Genomic DNA, 18,402 nt, shown 5'->3' with positions numbered 1-18,402 from the left:
CTGGATTACCGCGCTTTAAGTTTTTAAGCAATCTTTCCATAGGTTCATTATTTTATTGCATTTTCCTTAAAGAAGCAGATCTGCAGCTGCACCTTGCACAATAGAGAAACATTTTAATACCGAGACGATCTCTTTGACCTGGGTGCAATACTTACCATCAAGTTTACGATTTTAAATTTTGGTTAAACATCAGGAAAAAATATTATATGTAACAATCTGTGATATTTGTAGCAGAAACAACGATCTGTGATGTTAACAGAAGCTCGCTTAGAATTACTGCTCACTGTCTATAACTTAATATAATTTGGAAAGCGATAGCACTGTCCTTCCGACTACGTCACCGTCCCTTATCCAACCGCTGTGTCACTCTGCAAATATCAAGTACCACTCAAGAACCGCTCAGAAAAATCAAATGGAAACTTTAAGGGCCAAATCTTTCTTGCCCTGATCAGATGACTAATTCCCCTTAATTCCAAACAAATCAGTTGCGTATCCAAAAATGTCCCCAGCACTACAATGAGTCGGTTTTCTGTGCAAGATGCTTCCAGTATGAGCTCATTACGTTGCAAACTCTGCTTGATCTGTAACCATCCTAAAGCCTGGGGCCCTGTTCCATTTGCTATTGATACATAGGATGTAATCTGCGCTTTTCATTCCGGCGTTAAACAGTACAACCAGTGTAGCTGCGATTCTGCTGTAAATCCGACGCAGGAAATACAACAGAGTCCTTCAAAAATATTTCTGTTGGCCTTAGACCGGCTGCGGAGCCTGTTTTGTATGGAAAATCAAAAAAAAGGGGGGAAAGGGGGGAGAATGACCCGCCGCAAAATTCAGTTTCTTCCATGGTCAAGGGCATCTATTTCATTATAAATGTAGTTCCGCCAAAACAAATATTATTTTTGAATCTTTCATTATCCTGGTCTCTGGCAATGGGCGAAAGCAGCATGTGTTGGTATTAGCCCCGCCGAGCCAGCTGTCGTGCCTGGCTGCACAGTGTCTCCGTGTCAGCAGTTCAAAGCGCGGCGAGCCCGAGCGGGAGGAAACTCGATAGGTCAGAGGAACCCAATTCCAGGCAGAAAGCGCAGAGCTGCCTGCGCAACCGCTTTGTTTTCCCTTCTTCTTCTTCTTTTTTCACATATATAGAGAGAGATACTCAGATGCCGGTGTTTTAATGCATTCCCTTCAGCTCTGTGTTTGCATGAACTGCTGTGATTTCACCCAGAAGAGGCTCTGGCTGCTGCCGGTCTGGGCTGCGGGTTTGGACCAGGGTCGCTGTGTAGGGCAGTTTCTTGGGGTTATTTAAATTTATATATAGTCTTTACTTTTGTTAATTAGTATTTTTGTTAATTTTTACTGATGCAAAAGCCAGTCCTGGTGCTGGAGGTGCACTGCAACCCCACAACCCCTGCAACCCGATGGGGTGGTAACAGGGACAAGGGGACACCGCCCGGATCGTCCCTGAGTTGCCCCCCGGGCCGGCAGGCGAGGGGAACCGGGGGGACCCTGGGCCGGCGGGCAGGGGGATCCGGGGGGACCCGGGGGGACCCTGGGCCGGCGGACGGGGGAATCCGGGGGGACCCTGGGCCGGTGAGCGGGGGGACCCGGGGGGACCCTGGGCCGGCGGGCGGGGGGACCCGGGGGCGCCCGCGCCGCTTCCCCTGCGCCGGCGCGCCCTCTGTCGGGCAGCGCGGGGACAGCGCCGCCTGTTCCCCACCCTGGAGAAACTCTTCAGCCAAAACACTTCTTTTGCCAAAAAGTTGGTGTTTTTTCTTTATTTTTATACCCTTTTTCTTCGTTGTTTGTTTTTTTAATTTTTTTGCTTCTTTTTCCCCCTTGAAAAAGCGTTCCCGCCTCCAAAACCAGCGCTCACGCTACCTGCAAAAATTAAATATACATCCCTGAAAAGAAGCAAATGTAAACACCTTAAAAAAAACAAACAGCAAGGGATGTAAATATGAGAAAGGTTAAAGTTTACATTTGCTACCGTGTTCTTTTGTTGGTAGCATGTATTATAGGGAAAAAAAAAAAAAATATATATATATATAAAATACACCCAAACTGTACATATTATAAGGCTATATTTTTATCTCAGGGTTCTGGTGACACGTACAAACCACTTGAGCTTTGCATTCGTGGTTTATATTGCCACCAGAAACCCTTGATAAAAATACAGCTTTATATTGTACAGTTGGGTATAGTTTATTTTCTCCATATATCACATACTGTGTTTTATTTATAAACATTCACAAAGACACTTGTACATGCAAAGCAGTTTTTTTATTGAAGTAATTCCAAGATATCAATAATACTATATTAACTAACGTATGGTAACATCATAATTTTTTGGCCAGCAATGGCCTTTCTAAAGAGACATCCATGAAAATATGATAAAACCCATAAAGAAATCAGTATTTCCATGTTAGAATTTACGATTCCCATACTGAAAATTTCAGCTCCTGGTGGCTCGTACTCGCAGAGAGCCCTGCTTAAACCACCTCAAAATCTACCTTTAATATCTCTTCAATACTTGAACCCTTCCTACGGAGAGGCTACGGGAAATGAAGCTTCGCATAGCAGAGAAACACAAAAATCTAAAGGAAAATATCATATTATAAAAGGAAACGCGCTGCTGATAAAGATGCCACCACGACGAGCTTTTCTATATTATGCCCATGTTGCGCTAAGCAAATTTCTTATTCAAAATATACCTCTCGTACAATTTGGCAGCAGCTCCTGCTGCTTCTTGCGCCGTTCACAAAGGCAAAAATTTCTATTCCCATCTCTCCTAAACTGAAAAGAAAAGCCCGGTAACAAGCCATTCAACAGCCACTGGCTTTTGAATGCGTCGCAATGTGCTCCTTTAACTCCTTTTTTACGGAAAACAGCATTTCAGGCACCAAAAAGAGGTGAGGGCAGCAGTGGGCAGGGGCTGCGCCTGCCCTGCAGTGCCCACGTTCCTCCCACTGCCTGAGCCGAGCTTAATGGACATTAAAAATAGAACAAACCAGGTCTGGAGATGGGAACAAACCCCACGGCTGGCCCGCTGTAGTCATTCTGCTGTAAAATGTAAAAACAAGAAAGGGCAGACGAGCTGCATCCCCCAGGACGCATCCCGCTTTTTTAATATAGTGGTGCCACCGCACATTTCACTTCGGATGTTGCATTATATTTATATGTCACTCAAATATTTACCGCTTTTTTTTTTGTTCTGAATTGTGCCGGGTGCTCTGAGAGCTTGTTACGAGCCAAGTGGCCGTGGTTTTATGCCTTGGCTGGTTCGCTGAGCTGCAGCACGGTGCCAGCTTCTCTTTCTGGAGCTTCTCGTGCGACAAGAGCCACTCTTTGAGGACGTGTCCCCCGCCGTAGTTCCCGGCCTGCCCACTGCTGCGGATCACCCTGTGGCACGGGATCATAATCGGGATCTGCAAAAATACACAAAAATAGGGAAAGAAGCCAATGGGGAGGTGAAGGGGGTGGTGGCCGGGAAGGGGGACCAGAAATGCAGCCCTAAACCAGGGGACGTGTGGCACGGGATGGACAGGGAATGAAGGTTCCATGATCAGGCCCAACATGGTGGGGTCCTGATCGTGCGCAAGGAGGACAGGGACAAGGGATGGGACAAGGGAAAGGGACAAGGAATGAGGACGGGGATGAGGACGGGGATGGGGACGGGGATGGGGACGGGGATGGGGATGAAGACATGGACAAGGACGGGGACAAGGACAAGGATGAAGACATGGACAAGGACGGGGACAAGGACAGGGATGAAGACATGGATGAGGATGGGGCCATGCTCCTGGTTCAGCAACAGCCACAAGCTCCAAATGCCGACCAGCACTTAGTGAAAAATAAACGCTAGGAGAAATTTTCATACAAGAAAAGGATGTAAAGTCTTAAAAGGGTAAAACTGATAAATCAAATCTCATCTATAAAAACTTCTCCACAAGCAGCAGATTTTCCTGCCCTGCATCAGCACCCTTGAGCAGCCCAGGGTGGGGGACAAAGCCTCGCAGACCCAGAACACACATAAAAGCAGAGGAGAGGTACAGGATAGCTGGTCATCGTCACCCCGAGATCAGAAAGAGCCACATTTTTGGAAAGAAGCCAAAGTGGTAAGAGCAGCACCTCCCCGGGCTCACTCGCAGATCTCTTATAGCGCCTCTGCATCCACTGCTGAACATTCCATAGGAGGACAAGGCACTATTTATTATTTAACAGCACGTCAATCCAAAATGGGTTGTGAATTTTTAAAACCTACAACAGGAGGGATTTCATTCACACCTAACCAACTTAAGAACTTTTTTCCTCATGCCTTCTCCTTTGTATCACTTATAGCCCAACGTCACGGATTCTGAAAAATCAATGCAAGAAATTACACAATAGGTTGATCATGTACATTAAGGTTTTTTTTTTTTTTAAAAACCAAAATTATTGCAGGTGATGATCAGAGTTGAAGTACACACCAAAAAAAATGCAATACAGCATCTCTAATCACGCCGTACGTGTTTTGGTAACTGCACAGCAATTCCATTGCGGTGATACAGCTGTGAAAACAATAACTCACTGAAAAGTGCAGTTTTCACAAATCTGGGCATTTCAAATCTAAAAAAATGTAATTTATTTATATATAGACACATAGACAAATTATGTACTTTGCACTGATTTATTGTAATCTCATTTAAGAGTTATTTCAGTACAGCTCAGGCTGGGACACACGAACCCCAAAGCAGCCAGACGGTTACTGCCCAGACCTTTATAAACCGGAGGGTTTTTGGGTTCTCTCGGTCTTATTAAGTAATTTCAATATCTGAAGTTTAAAATCTCAATCTCAGCCCACGGGCTACCACATTAAAGAGGAGTACAGGTGCTTATTGTTAATCAAGGCTGAATAAAAAGTGCTTTTAAGCTCCTCTATTTGGGGTTGGCAATACCACCGGTGAATTACACATAAATCAAATCTGTGCTCTACACCACGGCATCCCGCCTGCTTTATGACTTCTTCAAGAAGAGCAAGAAAAGGAGGTTATGACATAAATGTAGCTTTTTCCATGCCCGAAATAAAGAATTTCATACCGAGTTTGTCCTAACACATGCAAGTGCCCATACGTCACCCTCCACAGCGTCAGATGTAAAGGAAAATGCGATACAAAGGCTCTATCGGTGCTGTAATTTAAAAATATTGAATATTGCTTCAGTTTGGCTTAATTGTGGTGACAACTTTCAGATTACTAAAATAATTAAACCTGCTAAAATTTATTAGGGCCCTAAGGACATTTTAGAGGGAGCGCTACCCTAGTCTGGAGTTTTAATGCCTTGGCTACATTTAATGTCATTTTTATCAATATCCAAGCAGCTCATAATATTACAGCTCTGCTGAAATCTTCACGCTGTGAAATCTAATTCATCCAACACATGAATCCATCACTTACACAGACCCTACCTGAAATGCTATAAAACTTCCAAACCCATAGATTTGTCTCCAACAAAAAACAACATGAAGGGGCCCTGGGATCAATACCGGAGCCCCTCTGATTCGGGCACTGGCTGAATATTTCCTCCAACTTCGCTTTTGTTCTTCTGGGTAGAGACCCACAAGGGAAAGCGCTTGTTTTCACTCGCAGCCTCATCAATACCTAAATCCTGGTGAACAAGTGACACCGAGAAGCTGTAATCAATAGCTCCCTGTGCGTTTTTTCTTCTGGTCAAATGGCTCAGCACTCCTGACAGCCCTGACACTCCGAACATGATGCTAAATCTTTATCAACAGCCATCTGGGTGAGTGGCAGAACAAGGCTGGGGTGGTCATTAACGCTCGTGGCGATCTGTGAATAAACTAAACTCCTCGATAACGCGTTTGTTTAGCAAAAAAAAAAAAAAAGGTGGGGAAAAAAACCTCCCTGCACAAGGTATTGATCGGCTTTGAACCGCGTTTAGCAAATTCCGAGGGAGGATGGAGTGGAGCTGCGCTCGTCGCGAGTTTTCAGTTTGAGGCAGGAGACACCCGAGTGTCCCATTATGGTGGTGATGGGCTGGGGACCTCCAGGAACGGCCCAAGTGTCAAAGCCACATTGGTCAGGACATGATGGAAACCACTGAAAAATCAAGTTCTGACACACAACGAGAATCACATGTAGCAAAAAACACTCTATCGCTTTGGTCAGGTCCTACCGTGTTTTCTCCTCCCCGACAGAGCCCAGCGTGGGCCCGGGTGCTGGCAGCTACCAAAGGAATCAGTGCACAAGTAGTTTGATGTGTCCGCGACGTTTCAAATCCACCCTTCACAATCTTCGCAAACATGCACGATTACTCCTTCCAGCCTCCAATGTTTAAAAGATTTTGGCTGAACAATATCCTCGATGGTAGCATCCAGTTGGACGCTTAGCTAGGCTTGAGCCTAAAGAGTAACACAACTGGAGAGACTATTCAAACCAACGTATGCAGCTACGGCTGCTGTTAGCAGACCGCTGAAGATGTCTTATTTAAGGCACAGAACAGTCATTTAGGATGGCCTTGGACTAATCAGCCCAACATTTGCCATTTCCCATGAGTCTCTGTGATTTCCTTTTGATCCTCCTATACTCGTCTAATGAGATTTTTAATTGAACTTTATGGGTTCCCTTTGAGGACCACAGACCTCGCAATCAATCTGAACTGCGGCAAACTATTTGAAGTTTGTCTCGCGAAAGGTGAGCCATCCCCACCATGTCCTTGGCATAAATTGAGGCAAAGACATCGCATCTTTCAGCTGCTGCTGGCACCTATTCCACCTTCTCATAAAGTTGAAGGTCACCGTATGAATTATGTGAAGCGACCCAACTACAAAGGGAAACCTGCGGAATGCATGCTACCAAAATTAAAGACCAACCCCTGATTTGTAGAAGGGAGAAATGTTCTGGTATTTTGTGGAGAAAGGTGAGATTCGCAATTTCATCGACGCATTCGAGTAACAAAGCAACGCCAGGCTCGGGTTTATTTCAAACGCTCGCTTCCACTGTTATTACTTTCCTCATTAAATCATGTTTATGATTTAGTCATCATGTTTATAATCTAGTCCTTTAATCACAGGAAGCATCTCAAGGTGCAAACATATTATCATTTCACTACTTTGCATGGGCTCTGCAGCAAGCATTAATAGAAACGTTCACTTTTACTTCACATCTGCAATAAAAGCGTGCAGCGGTGTCACCTTCACTAATCTGCTGCTTAACAAAACATCGCAGTTCTGCAACTATTGGGAAGCAGTTGCTCCTCTAAGCCAGTATTTACGTCCCCAAGCCGGGGTTAACACCGCGGCTCCGCGTCCCGCGCCGGCACCTTAACGATGCTGCAGCCCAGATGACGTGTTCGGCTTAATGAACTGTTTAGTTAGATTCAAAGCTCAATATCTCATCTGATAAGCAGACGGTGAGTGTGTTTATACACGTACAACATCCACAAGTACCCTGCAATTCCAGGCAGGTAGCACGCTGCCACAGAAACTCCCATCGTGTCTAATGGGTTTAAGCTGCCGAGCTCAATAAAGCAGCACACCCCGATATTTTAAGCATATATCAGATTTTCCTACGAAACAGTTCATATCAGCACCGTAAAGCTACGGTTCGTCAACACGCTCTATTGTACTTGACAATACAAACTATTTTAATATGATGGAATGCTTTCCAATATAATACGGTGCACATTAAGATAAGGCAATACAATGCAAACCTACACGAAACAGTTCTCAAAGAATAACAATAGGGCGTTGAGCAAAAGGAGATGTAATTGCTGCCGCCTAGAAATGTACCCAGCTTTGCCCTCAGGCTGCAGTGGAGCAGCAGCATCCAAAGCAGCGGTAACAGCAGGTTGTGGTGTGAAAATTCCTGCTTTTTCCCCTGCGAGGACGGATGAAAATAGTTCTGAAAATATACAGCAAATCTACTGCCTTTTCTTTCTTTTTTAAATGGGCTCCTATCTTCTTATTATTGTTATTTCCCATCCCATACTATGGCCGTGGCATTTTCTGTCCCCAGCAGAAAATCTTTAAACAAATTATAGATAATATCGTATAGCTTTAGGGAAAAAAGGCTATTTAATATAATATCACCCCAATCTTTCGTAATAGAATGATAAAAAATAAAAATCAATGCTGTAATGAGAGCCCAGCCCACTCCAAGCCACATTTTTATCACTACACATCTCCCGTAGTTAATCTGTAATTTCATGCATATTCCACATGCAAATACACACATAGTCCTTTTGTACTTCAATGGGAGCACGTATTCAATAGATCTCCCACATAAATCTTTACATGGTCCTTCAGACCTGTGAGCCCTAATATGCAGGTTGACTACGCATAACATACAGGCTGGTTTTATGAATGAGGTGAAATATTAAGATAATACGTGGCACTGCAAAAAAACCCTTCACCTTTATTATTTCTATATGTAAAGCCACTGGATATCTTGTGAAAACAGATCTTCTAAGCCACTTTGCAACTACGTGTTGCAGTCTCCTATGTACCTTATTAAAGAAAATACTGAGAGGAGTGAATGTAAAAACAACACAGGAGGTCAAAGATTACGGCAGGTATAACGCCGGAGAAAAGGAGAATAATGCGGATATGGAAAGACACATGTTGCTCAGGGGAAGTGGTAATGAGGGAAAGTATGGTGAAGAATGGTCAAAAAGGCCATGATGGTATTAATAGAAATCAAAGTTTTTGAATTCTTTTAGAGGGAAGTAGGAAGGGAGTGAAGAGACACAGAGCGATGGGCTCTTTACCAGCTCCTATCCTTCGCACTGGGACCAGTCGGCTGCAGCACCAGCCCCATAGCAACCAGTGCGATTCAGGTGCTTAAATACACCTGGACATCTAAACCTGGACAACTACAAGGGAAAGATAATGACTGGGAAGACAGACAAAGAGCCCAAGAGTTACAATATACTGCTTCTTCCAAAATCCACAGGCCCAAACTAGAGCACCGCTCCCTGCAGCTGCCTCAAATCCAGGCTGCTCACCTCTGTCTAATGGAGAAATGCCACTTACAGCTGATTCGGAGCGCATGCCGAAAATATTGACAATTCAGGATCTGATTCTAACGTGTACCCATGTGATATAAAATCCCTCCTCTTCCACATTTTCAGAAACACGTCCACGTCAGAGAGTTCGGACTGCTGCTGACACAGCCAAAGCCACTCGTACCCTGCCAAAACGAGGCCCGTGTTGGGGCATAAAGACTTCCCTTCACCTCAGAATATACAGCAAAGTTTGCAAACAACAAGGTGAGTAGAGGTCGATGAATTTAAAGCAGCGCCGTGTTTCTTTTTCAAATCTTAACACCACAAACGGTGGGGAATAAATCACATTAAACCGGGTTGTGCGTTATTGCTGATTAAAAACACTTACTGACCTTATTACTCGTGGTAGACCAGTTTTCATAGCAGATAAATTTAGTCTAACGACATTTGGCCCGCAAAGCTCTCTAAATCCACCACCTTCCCTCGACTTCATTTAAAAGTTGCCGTGAACTTACGGGATTGCTCCTCATGGCTCCTCCCACCGCTCGGGCCGCTCTGCTGTTGCCGGCGAGATCCGCTAATTGCTTGTAGGAAACGGCCTCGCCGAACTTCACGTCCCTCAACAGGGTCCACAGCACTTGTCTGGTGAAGGAATCTGCAGAAAAGAGGAAAACGAGATGAAATATTCACCAGACCCAACGCAGGAGTTTCAACAGCAGTTTTCTAATTTAAATTTCAACAGGCCTGTTATTGTATCCTATATTACTACATTTAAATACATCATTATTATAAGGGACGCTTCAAGTAGCCGATCACTATAAAAAAGGATTTAAGGCTTTGATTTTCCTATATTTTTAATTTGCTTCAAGTACAATTATCCCGTTAACTCGTACAATGTGGGGGGTTTTTTCCATTAAATTGGCGGGGTATAAATTAGCATAGAGTCAAATTAAAAAGGGAAGAAATAAGTGGCTCTACCTATTTTCCCAAGCCCTCACATCTCCAGCTCATTTCCAACTTCAGCTGGGACACGGTACAGAAGCCCTAGAGCCAGTGAGCTCCGTATTACCCTGCCCGGCTGCGCTTTATAGTCGGGACCCCCGAGCTGCTGCTCAGCATCGCAGACATTATAGAAATGTAAGGACTAGCTGTGACCTTGAGTGTACGGCACATCCTTAACGATACAGGGCTCTGTATCATTATTTTAATTTTAATTCACCAGCAAATTGCTTCTAAGTGTTCCAATTGCTGAAATAATGACTAAGCAAAGGCATTAGGCCCAGCTTGCTTCAGCATCTCAGGGTTGTTCCCTTCCCAACCCAGGATTGTGTGGATTTCAGTTGGGTTGGACACCTATTGCTCCTCCACGGCACCTGTAAAAGCTTTGAAGATCTAACTAGTGAGTAACTTAGTGAGAGGAGTGAGCTGGTGAATTAACAAAAAGACCATAGGAACATAGTGAAATGTGGTTTTGTTCTTAAAGGAAACCCGTACACCATTATGTGTGTGTTAAATAATAAAAATCACTTCTTAACTGAAGGGAATGATAATCACTTCATTGTAAAAATCTGTTTAGTCTTTATTATAACATTAAGCAAATTAAACATCAGCATAATCCAGGTGATACGAGAAAAGGGTCATCAAAGAAATTAACTTTGTTGTTCATTAATTTACATGGATTAGTAGAGGGCAAAGAGATAGCAAATCTGCTCTAGTTTTTTATGATATAATTTCAAACTGTACACCATTTGTGGCAGTAGGGTGACTTTGGGGTTAATCAGACTGATTTGTCCTTTTAATTGCTTTCTATTCAAAGAAAATTCATTAGATAATGTTCTCTTCAAAATTCATGAATCAATTTAACTGAAGAAACCACATTAACAGCTTTGGGTTCATTAGCACAAGCAGTTGTGTTAGTAGCTGATTGCTAGGAGGGTTTCCTTGGGCAAACAGATTTTGTTTACTGTGATTTCTTCAGAAAGGTTTATTTCAACTCAAATTGTTCCTTATTATTTTCTTAACCTTCTTTTCCAACCGGCGAGACGAGCGTTAACCTCTCCTGCTCTGCGGGAATTAGTGCCTGATGTCATCTTTAAATCAATGACACGCAGGGACTGCCCGAGTCCAAAAAATCCCCCTTTTTGCCCTCATTTTTGGCAGGGGAGGTGATGAGCTGGGACCTGATGGGCCTGTAGCTTTCTGAAACCTGTAGGAATAGAAAAAGCAGCGATGCCCAAATTATCGAGCATCTCTTAACCCGCTAGAAGAGGGACAGAGATTATCTTCTTCCAACAAGCAGGGCCACAGTTTATCCTCTTCCCAGGGCTGGGGCTGCTGTACATTTTTCATGGGAGAATACATAGCGCTCCTGTACCCACATAAAACACTCAAAGTTATAGTTCAAAAGAATGAAATATTTAGCAATCATGCACATCATTTTATAAATGTATCTGAAAACTCAATTTCATCCTGTAGGGAGCAAATGCATTAATTAGTTTAAGCAGCTCTAAGAGACGGTGCCAAATACTGTTATTAAACTGTCTGCAAGTGTGAGTGCCCGTGAGCGTAACCTGCCCAAATTAGATGGCTGAACTTTCACCAATTTTCAGCGCGTGCCAACGTTTTACGTCGTTAAATATCATTATAAAGGGCTGTAAAATATGCACGTAAAAATTAACACACACAAATTCTCTTGCTACACAAAAACCTCTGCGAGCTGAGGATGCCCGTGTCATCCAGAGCAGCAGATGCCACCGGAGTGAAGGTTGAACCCCACCACATCGTACAAATGGGAATATTGGACACTTTCTCCTCCCTCTGCACCAACAAAAGAGACGGGACGTCCTCCCCCAAGGTGACCGGGACTGTCCTCTCGCCAAGGAACATGTGTTATGGCCACTCACGTCGCTAGATGCTATTGCTCATCTAAGCGATCAACAGTTTCACAGAATCCCAGAATGTCAGGGGTTGGAAGGGACCTGGAAAGCTCATCCAGTGCAATCCCCCCATGGAGCAGGAACACCCAGCTGAGGTTCCACAGGAAGGTGTCCAGGCGGGTTTGAATGTCTGCAGAGAAGGAGACTCCACAACCTCCCTGGGCAGCCTGGGCCAGGCTCTGACACCCTCACCAGGAACAAGTTTCTGCTCATATTTAAGTGGAACCTCCTGTGTTCCAGTTTGCACCCATTGCCCCTTGTCCTGTCACTGGTTGTCACCCAGAAGAGCCTGGCTCCATTCTCCTGACACTGCCCCTTTCCATATTGATCCCCAGGAATGAGTCCCCCCTCAGTCTCCTCTTCTCCAGCTCCAGAGCCCCAGCTCCCTCAGCCTTTCCTCACACGGGAGATGCTCCACTCCCTTCAGCATCTTGGTGGCTGCGCTGGACTCTCTCCAGCAGTTCCCTGTCCTTCTGGAACTGAGGGGCCACAACTGGACACAATATTCCAGGTGTGGTCTCCCCAGGGCAGAGCAGAGGGGCAGGAGAACCTCTCTGACCTACTGACCACCCCCTTCTAACCCACCCCAGGTACCATTGGCTTCCTGGCCACAAGGGCCCAGTGCTGGCTCATGGTCACCCTGCTGTCCCCCAGATGTCAGATTTTACATGAAAACAGACACTTCCCTGATCCCCACGGGGAGCTGGAGCTGCAGTGGGAAGGTGGGGGCGAAGGTGGCCCAAGGGTCCGGTCCCTGTTCCCACCTCCATCCGCCATGTCCTGGAACCACCAAGGTTGAGAGGGTTTAACGACAGAAGATGGGTGAACACTGTCTTGGATGTTTTCCTCCAAACGACAACACCATGCATTACTTGCTGGTCAAAAAAGTCATCATTATACATTCCTATCAGCCCTGCTAATTGCATAGTAAATTGTTTGCCAGGAATGCTCATTTTCCTGGTTTTACATACATATATATTTATTTATCTATCTATCTAGTATTTATTTTTTCCCAAGGATTTTTTCAAATGCCAACAGTTCTAAATACTCCTCACTACCTTTCTTCCCATCCTGTCTGGGGTACTACATAGACAACTTTTTTGCTTGTTTTTACGCTTATCGGTTCTCACTGTTATTTACTATTGGTCAAATAGCAAGCACAATACTTCAGAAACACTCTAATTTATCCACAAAACAGCAGCGTGAGCTTCCACCTCATCCAGAAAACTTGGTTGTTGGTCCTAAGAACAGGTTCATATTCAAACTGAAGGACTTTTACAGACAACAGGCAGCTATACAAACAGTTAATACAAGTAAGAGTGCTAATTTTTAGCCATTTTGAACCTCCTTTGCTTTTAACTAAGCAGCTAGAGCCATATCAAGCATTGTTAAACAGCAATCTGAATATCAACCTACCCTAGACCGAGCTAACAAGTGGTACGTGAAATTCTTGTCTAGTGTCTTAACTATTTAATTATATTTTGCTTTTGTTATAATGCAGATCGAGAAGCGCTTTTCTTCCCCTTTACAACAGCTGCAAGTCCCTGACCATAGGTACTCTATGGCAAAAATGCAATTATTAGTTGCTATTAAAGGCTATCTAGATAAAGGAATATAGATGAGACAGCAGGATGATGCTGCATCCCATAAAATAGTCCAAACATCTCACTGCAATGAAGGTTTGCTTAATATTAAGGATGCTGTAACTGTCTTGCCAAAATCATTGAGAAACGACTACGACCTCATATACTATAGAGAAAAAATGTGCCTAACTGAAAATAACAAACTTCACCTTTATGATTGCTTAAATAGATGAACCAAAGCACAGACCTGGGTGATTCTGAATGACTGAGCTTTATGAACAAAGACGCAAAAATAATCTAATTATTTGAGAGTATCTATTATCGACTTTTTATAATCCATCATCAACTTTATAGTAAAAAATGTACTCATAAAAATGAAAGTGGCAAAACTTCCAACAAAATCATATTCCATTTTAACAGGTGAATAATGGAGGGATTAGACAAGTATTTCCCATAATTCCACCTCTAGTTAGTCCAAGACCTGTGAGAGCACCTCTGTGCCTGTTATTCTGGATATGGAGTTAGAGAAAACTCCTCAGTCAAAAGCACGGCAATTCCATTCAGGAGACACGGGTCCCAGGGAAATCCCCTCCCTCCAAAGCATTAAAAAAGGTATATTTTAAAAAATATTTTTGTAAAAAAATTCCTTGCAGAAGAAAAATCCAGATGCTCATCAGGACTGTGACCAAGAACACACACAACACCTACACACACACACACAACACCCTACACACACACACAACACCCTACGCACCTGTTTCTCCTCCCACCACCCATCTTGGGAGCTGGCACTAGTGGTTTCCTCAAGGTTCCTCCTCCTGAGCTGAGGTCTCTTCCCACCCCTTCAAACCAGACAGGGACAAACTGCCACGTTATCCTTTCCCACCATCACTCTGCACCCTTCAGATGATTCATGTCACAGCTTCCCACGCTCCGTCCTATTTATGATTGCATTTAATTAGCTGAATTAATATTGATACCTAAACATGTCATCTCTATACCATCCAGACCTGACCCCATGGGACTGCTGGCCAAGATGAGCTGGACCTCTCTTGATTGTCCACCCCCCAATGCCACCCTCTGCAGAGCCTCCAGGGGCTTTTTAACACTTTTTAACTGTTTATTTACGTTATTATTTCTCGGCAGCGTACCCCTGTACCATAGATCTGAACAATGAAGTTGCATTTCTAGTGCGTATTGCAGCAGCACAACTAAAGGAGGCTCTTAGGGACATGGGTTAGCGGTCCAGTTAAGTTAAGGTTGGACTTGATGATCCTGAGGGTCTCTGCCAATCAAAATCATTCTATATTCTTTGAAAACCTTTTTCTCCAGTAGAGAAAGCATTCTACATTCATTCTACACTTACCTCTAGGTAAATTGAGGTCAACTACAGTACATTTTGACTACAGAACTAGCAACTGTTTAAGTATATCTCATTAAGCATTGAAAAATTCAACCCCAAATTCAACCAGCAGGTAGCAGTGCCACCAGCTGAAGTTCACCACTCCCCACAAGCAGCACCTCTGGTGGACACGGACCCTGCAGTGCCCGTTGCTGACCACGCACCAACTCTCCTACTATTTTCTGAATACTGTTCCACAGATCTGAGTAAATACCTAATGAAATTCCAAACACCTGTTCATAAGTATGAGCCAGTCCATATTAGAACTGTGAGAGCAGACAGGAGGGTTCAATAAGGTGGCTCGGGTGTCACCTGGTGCTCCCCACAGGTCACCACCTTCCCCTTTCTGAGCAGTATGGAAACGTGGGCTGGATGCTTCTATGTATTGCCTGTGCATGTGTTTGCAATATGTAATACAATAAAGCATAAACACAACTATAATTTATAACCATACTATACACTTGTATCACTTAAGTGAAAAAATGCACCAACACGCTTTCTTTAAATGTATATTATGTTCAGCTTGGCACACATTAAGTGGCCAAGCTATGTTAAACCCAATTAACGGGAGCTGTTTCTGATCTGTAGTTTAACGCAGTTTTAAACGCAGATCCCTTCAGACTGCAGAAGGGGCTGTGGGGCCAAATTCTATCCTTAGAAGCAAGAAACTCTCCCTGGGCCTCATCCAGCAGTATTTCTTCAGGTTAAACTCCCTGGAAGCCAGTGGGTGTTCTACTCGAGTGGTAACTGTTATTTTGACCCATTTTTTTGAGCAGTAGCCTTAATAGCAGTTTGCTATGCAATTATAAGAGCAGATATAATTTTAGAGCTGATGGAAACGAGGAGTTTGACGCCCAGCACCAGGCCTTTACATCCCGCATCCACGGCATGTTGCAAACTTCCAAATTCAAACCCTAGCAAGGTTTTATGCGAACTAACGACATCTTAAGCATTAGCAGCTTCATCTAAGCTAAATATTCATACGAGATTTTGAATGCCACGACATCGCTGAACAAGCTGGGGCTGGGTTTTGGAATCCACGGACCGGTAAGATGGAAGAAATTGCAAAGCACTTGACAAGTCCCTCTTGGGCTCCGGCACAGACCATGTCATTGCACAGCATCCCTGCCAGGTGATTTGTGCAGCTGTTTGCAGCAGCAGTACAGTTAAATGAAGAAGCCACCTGATTATCCTCTGAGCTGTAGGTAATGCGCCGAGCTGCAATTGCTACAGGAGAGGAGAACAAATGCTTTGGGTGAAAAGAGAGAAAACACCAGTCTCTCCCCAGCCAACAAAACGTGGCAGGCAAGTCTGACGCTGCAGAGGGGATGGAGGTAAGCGTAAAACCAATTTATTTTTCTCGGGCACCAGTTCTGCACCGATTCCTGAGCATCCACCTCATTTTCCTGCACTGAGATGTCCCTGCCCCACCGCGCTCGGGGAGCTCAGCGCCTCCTCCTCCTCGACGTTGTGTCCTTGTGTTTCCTTTCTTCCCCGCCACGACCCCGGCTGCAGTTGGGCCCAGTGATGCTAAATCAGACCATAAACAGAAATGTCTCCGTTTCTCTGCTGTTACCGACCTGTAGTGATCTGCTCGATGGGTGGAAGAGAAGCGCAGGGTCCCCCTCTCCTGCGACCCAGCAGGGATCTCCGCACGTCTCAGCCTCTTGTGAGTCTCCGTGCATGGAAAATCCCAAGTTTCCTCTCAAACTTTACTCTCCTGTTTTACCAACCAAGTTGTGCTACTGTGAGTTATTGAATTAGGAAGCTCAGAGGAACAAAACCCTTCACTGCGTGTGTAAATGATGTGGGATCTCCTAACCACAGCATCCCGGTGTGTGGGACAGCAGCTTCGTCGCTGCCGAAACTAAAAACCTAAACCTCCCTCCACTAGGAACCCAACCAAACAAGGGCGATGTTGGATGAAAAAGACCACAAAAATGATAATAAGTAGTTTCTCCAAGGGTTTCTCATCATCCAAACCACTCCAGTGCACGCAGGCACCCCACAACGCTGCCTTCTCCATCCACACCAAAGCTGCCTGATCCCATTGCTGCTGCTGCTGCTGAAGGTCCAACATCGCCAAATTTTTCACACACACAAATATTCCAATAACGCCCAAGCTATAAAAAAAGCCTCTAGGTTCTGTTTTCCATGTTTTCACTACCGAGCAGGTCTAAGTAGACAGGGACCGTGAAGAGGTAAGGATGCATCTGCTCCCTTGAGGTGCCCAGAAAGGTTGGTGGGGCTCAGCATCCCTTCCCTCCCATGAATATAAATGCTCCGATAATCTTGGTCTCGTTCTTGGTGCACGGGAACACAATCTCACGGCTCATCTTGCCGGCACCTGTCGCGGTCTGAGGCTCCAGAACCGAGGGCTCTGTCTGGCCGAGCGCAATGGGCTCTCCCCATGCAGAAAAAACGACCCCAACAGCAACATTTATATTTCACGTTTCGCTCGAGTCGATTATTTTAACATCACATTTAGTTTGATAAGAGAGGGGGGGAAAAAGCTTTAAAAAGTTAAATAATTGCATATGAAAAACGATTCATATAGTGTTCCTATTCAAAATGCACCAAGTTCTGCCTAAATACGCCACGGAGACACCTCGAGGTTCGTTTAGGGGACAACAGGGTCCAAAACAACTTTTATTAAACTGGTGAGAAGCAGGGTTTCAGCACTCCAGAAGTGACTTAAATACAGGTTCGGATATCAGTTGAGGAGAATTATTAAGGGGTAGCAACTAATACAAGAGGCGGTCCACAGAGTGCATGCACACGGCTTCACCAAAACAATGCTTTGAGTCCCGGAGGAGTCCACACTTGCCTGAACACGATGCGGGATTATTTTAAAGAGATACACGTACTCGTAGTGAGTATGGAAAGTGTACACTCGCGATTGTGCGGGGGTAAATGTGTAATACACTCGCAATCCTGCGAGGGTTAACTTTCCTCACACTGGTGGCGGGAAGGCGAGCGGGGTCTCCACCCCGGGGAGGGGAGGGGGGCTCCCAGAGTCCCGCGACAATGGGCGGAGTCTCGACGAGAGTCCCGTTTTGATTGGCTGATCAGATCTGACTGGGCATTCCAGAAGCTTCTCCGCACCCCCACAGCGGCTGGGGGAGCCCCTGAAGGCGCCAAACATCCCCACACCGGCTGGGGGAGCCCCTGAAGGCGTCAAACATCCCCACACCGGCTGGGGGAGCCCGTGAAGGCGCCAAACATCCCCACACTGCCCACAGGCGCCCAGCGCTCCTTGGCCCTCGGCCTCCTTTCTCCTAATGGCCCTGGCCAGGGGGTCTGGGGCCGAACAAAAGAAGCCGTTAACCTCAGACAGCAGAGAGAGAGGGAGATGTGCCTGCTCCTTCCATAGCGAAGGAGGGAGGGGGAGAGAGGGGGGTTTGCATCCTGCCACAGACCCCACCAGCAACATTTGTATTTCACGTTTTGCTTGAGTCGATAATTTTAACATCACATTTAGTTT

The 18,402-nt window shown here is 45.0% G+C and overlaps 1 protein-coding gene across 4 annotated transcripts in view; it reads right to left on the bottom strand.

The window, feature by feature from the left end:
• Positions 1-2,255: 2,255 nt before the first annotated feature.
• The window catches only part of MGMT (O-6-methylguanine-DNA methyltransferase), a 151,919-nt gene continuing 135,772 nt past the window's right edge, over positions 2,256-18,402 (bottom strand). For 3 of the 4 annotated variants that reach the window (XM_071812244.1, XM_071812243.1, XM_065843522.2), the window contains 2 exons: positions 9,513-9,652; positions 2,256-3,422 (listed from right to left, as the gene is read on the bottom strand). In XM_071812244.1, coding sequence (XP_071668345.1) covers positions 3,189-3,422; positions 9,513-9,652 — 374 coding nt within the window. In that variant the 3' untranslated portion in view covers positions 2,256-3,188. The other variant, XM_071812245.1, reaches the window with a different exon arrangement.

The sequence above is a fragment of the Patagioenas fasciata genome, chromosome 8, assembly GCF_037038585.1.
Source record: "Patagioenas fasciata isolate bPatFas1 chromosome 8, bPatFas1.hap1, whole genome shotgun sequence".
Lineage (NCBI taxonomy): Eukaryota > Metazoa > Chordata > Aves > Columbiformes > Columbidae > Patagioenas > Patagioenas fasciata.
Note: the sequence above shows the minus strand (reverse complement) of the source record. Positions and strands in the feature narration are given on the sequence as shown.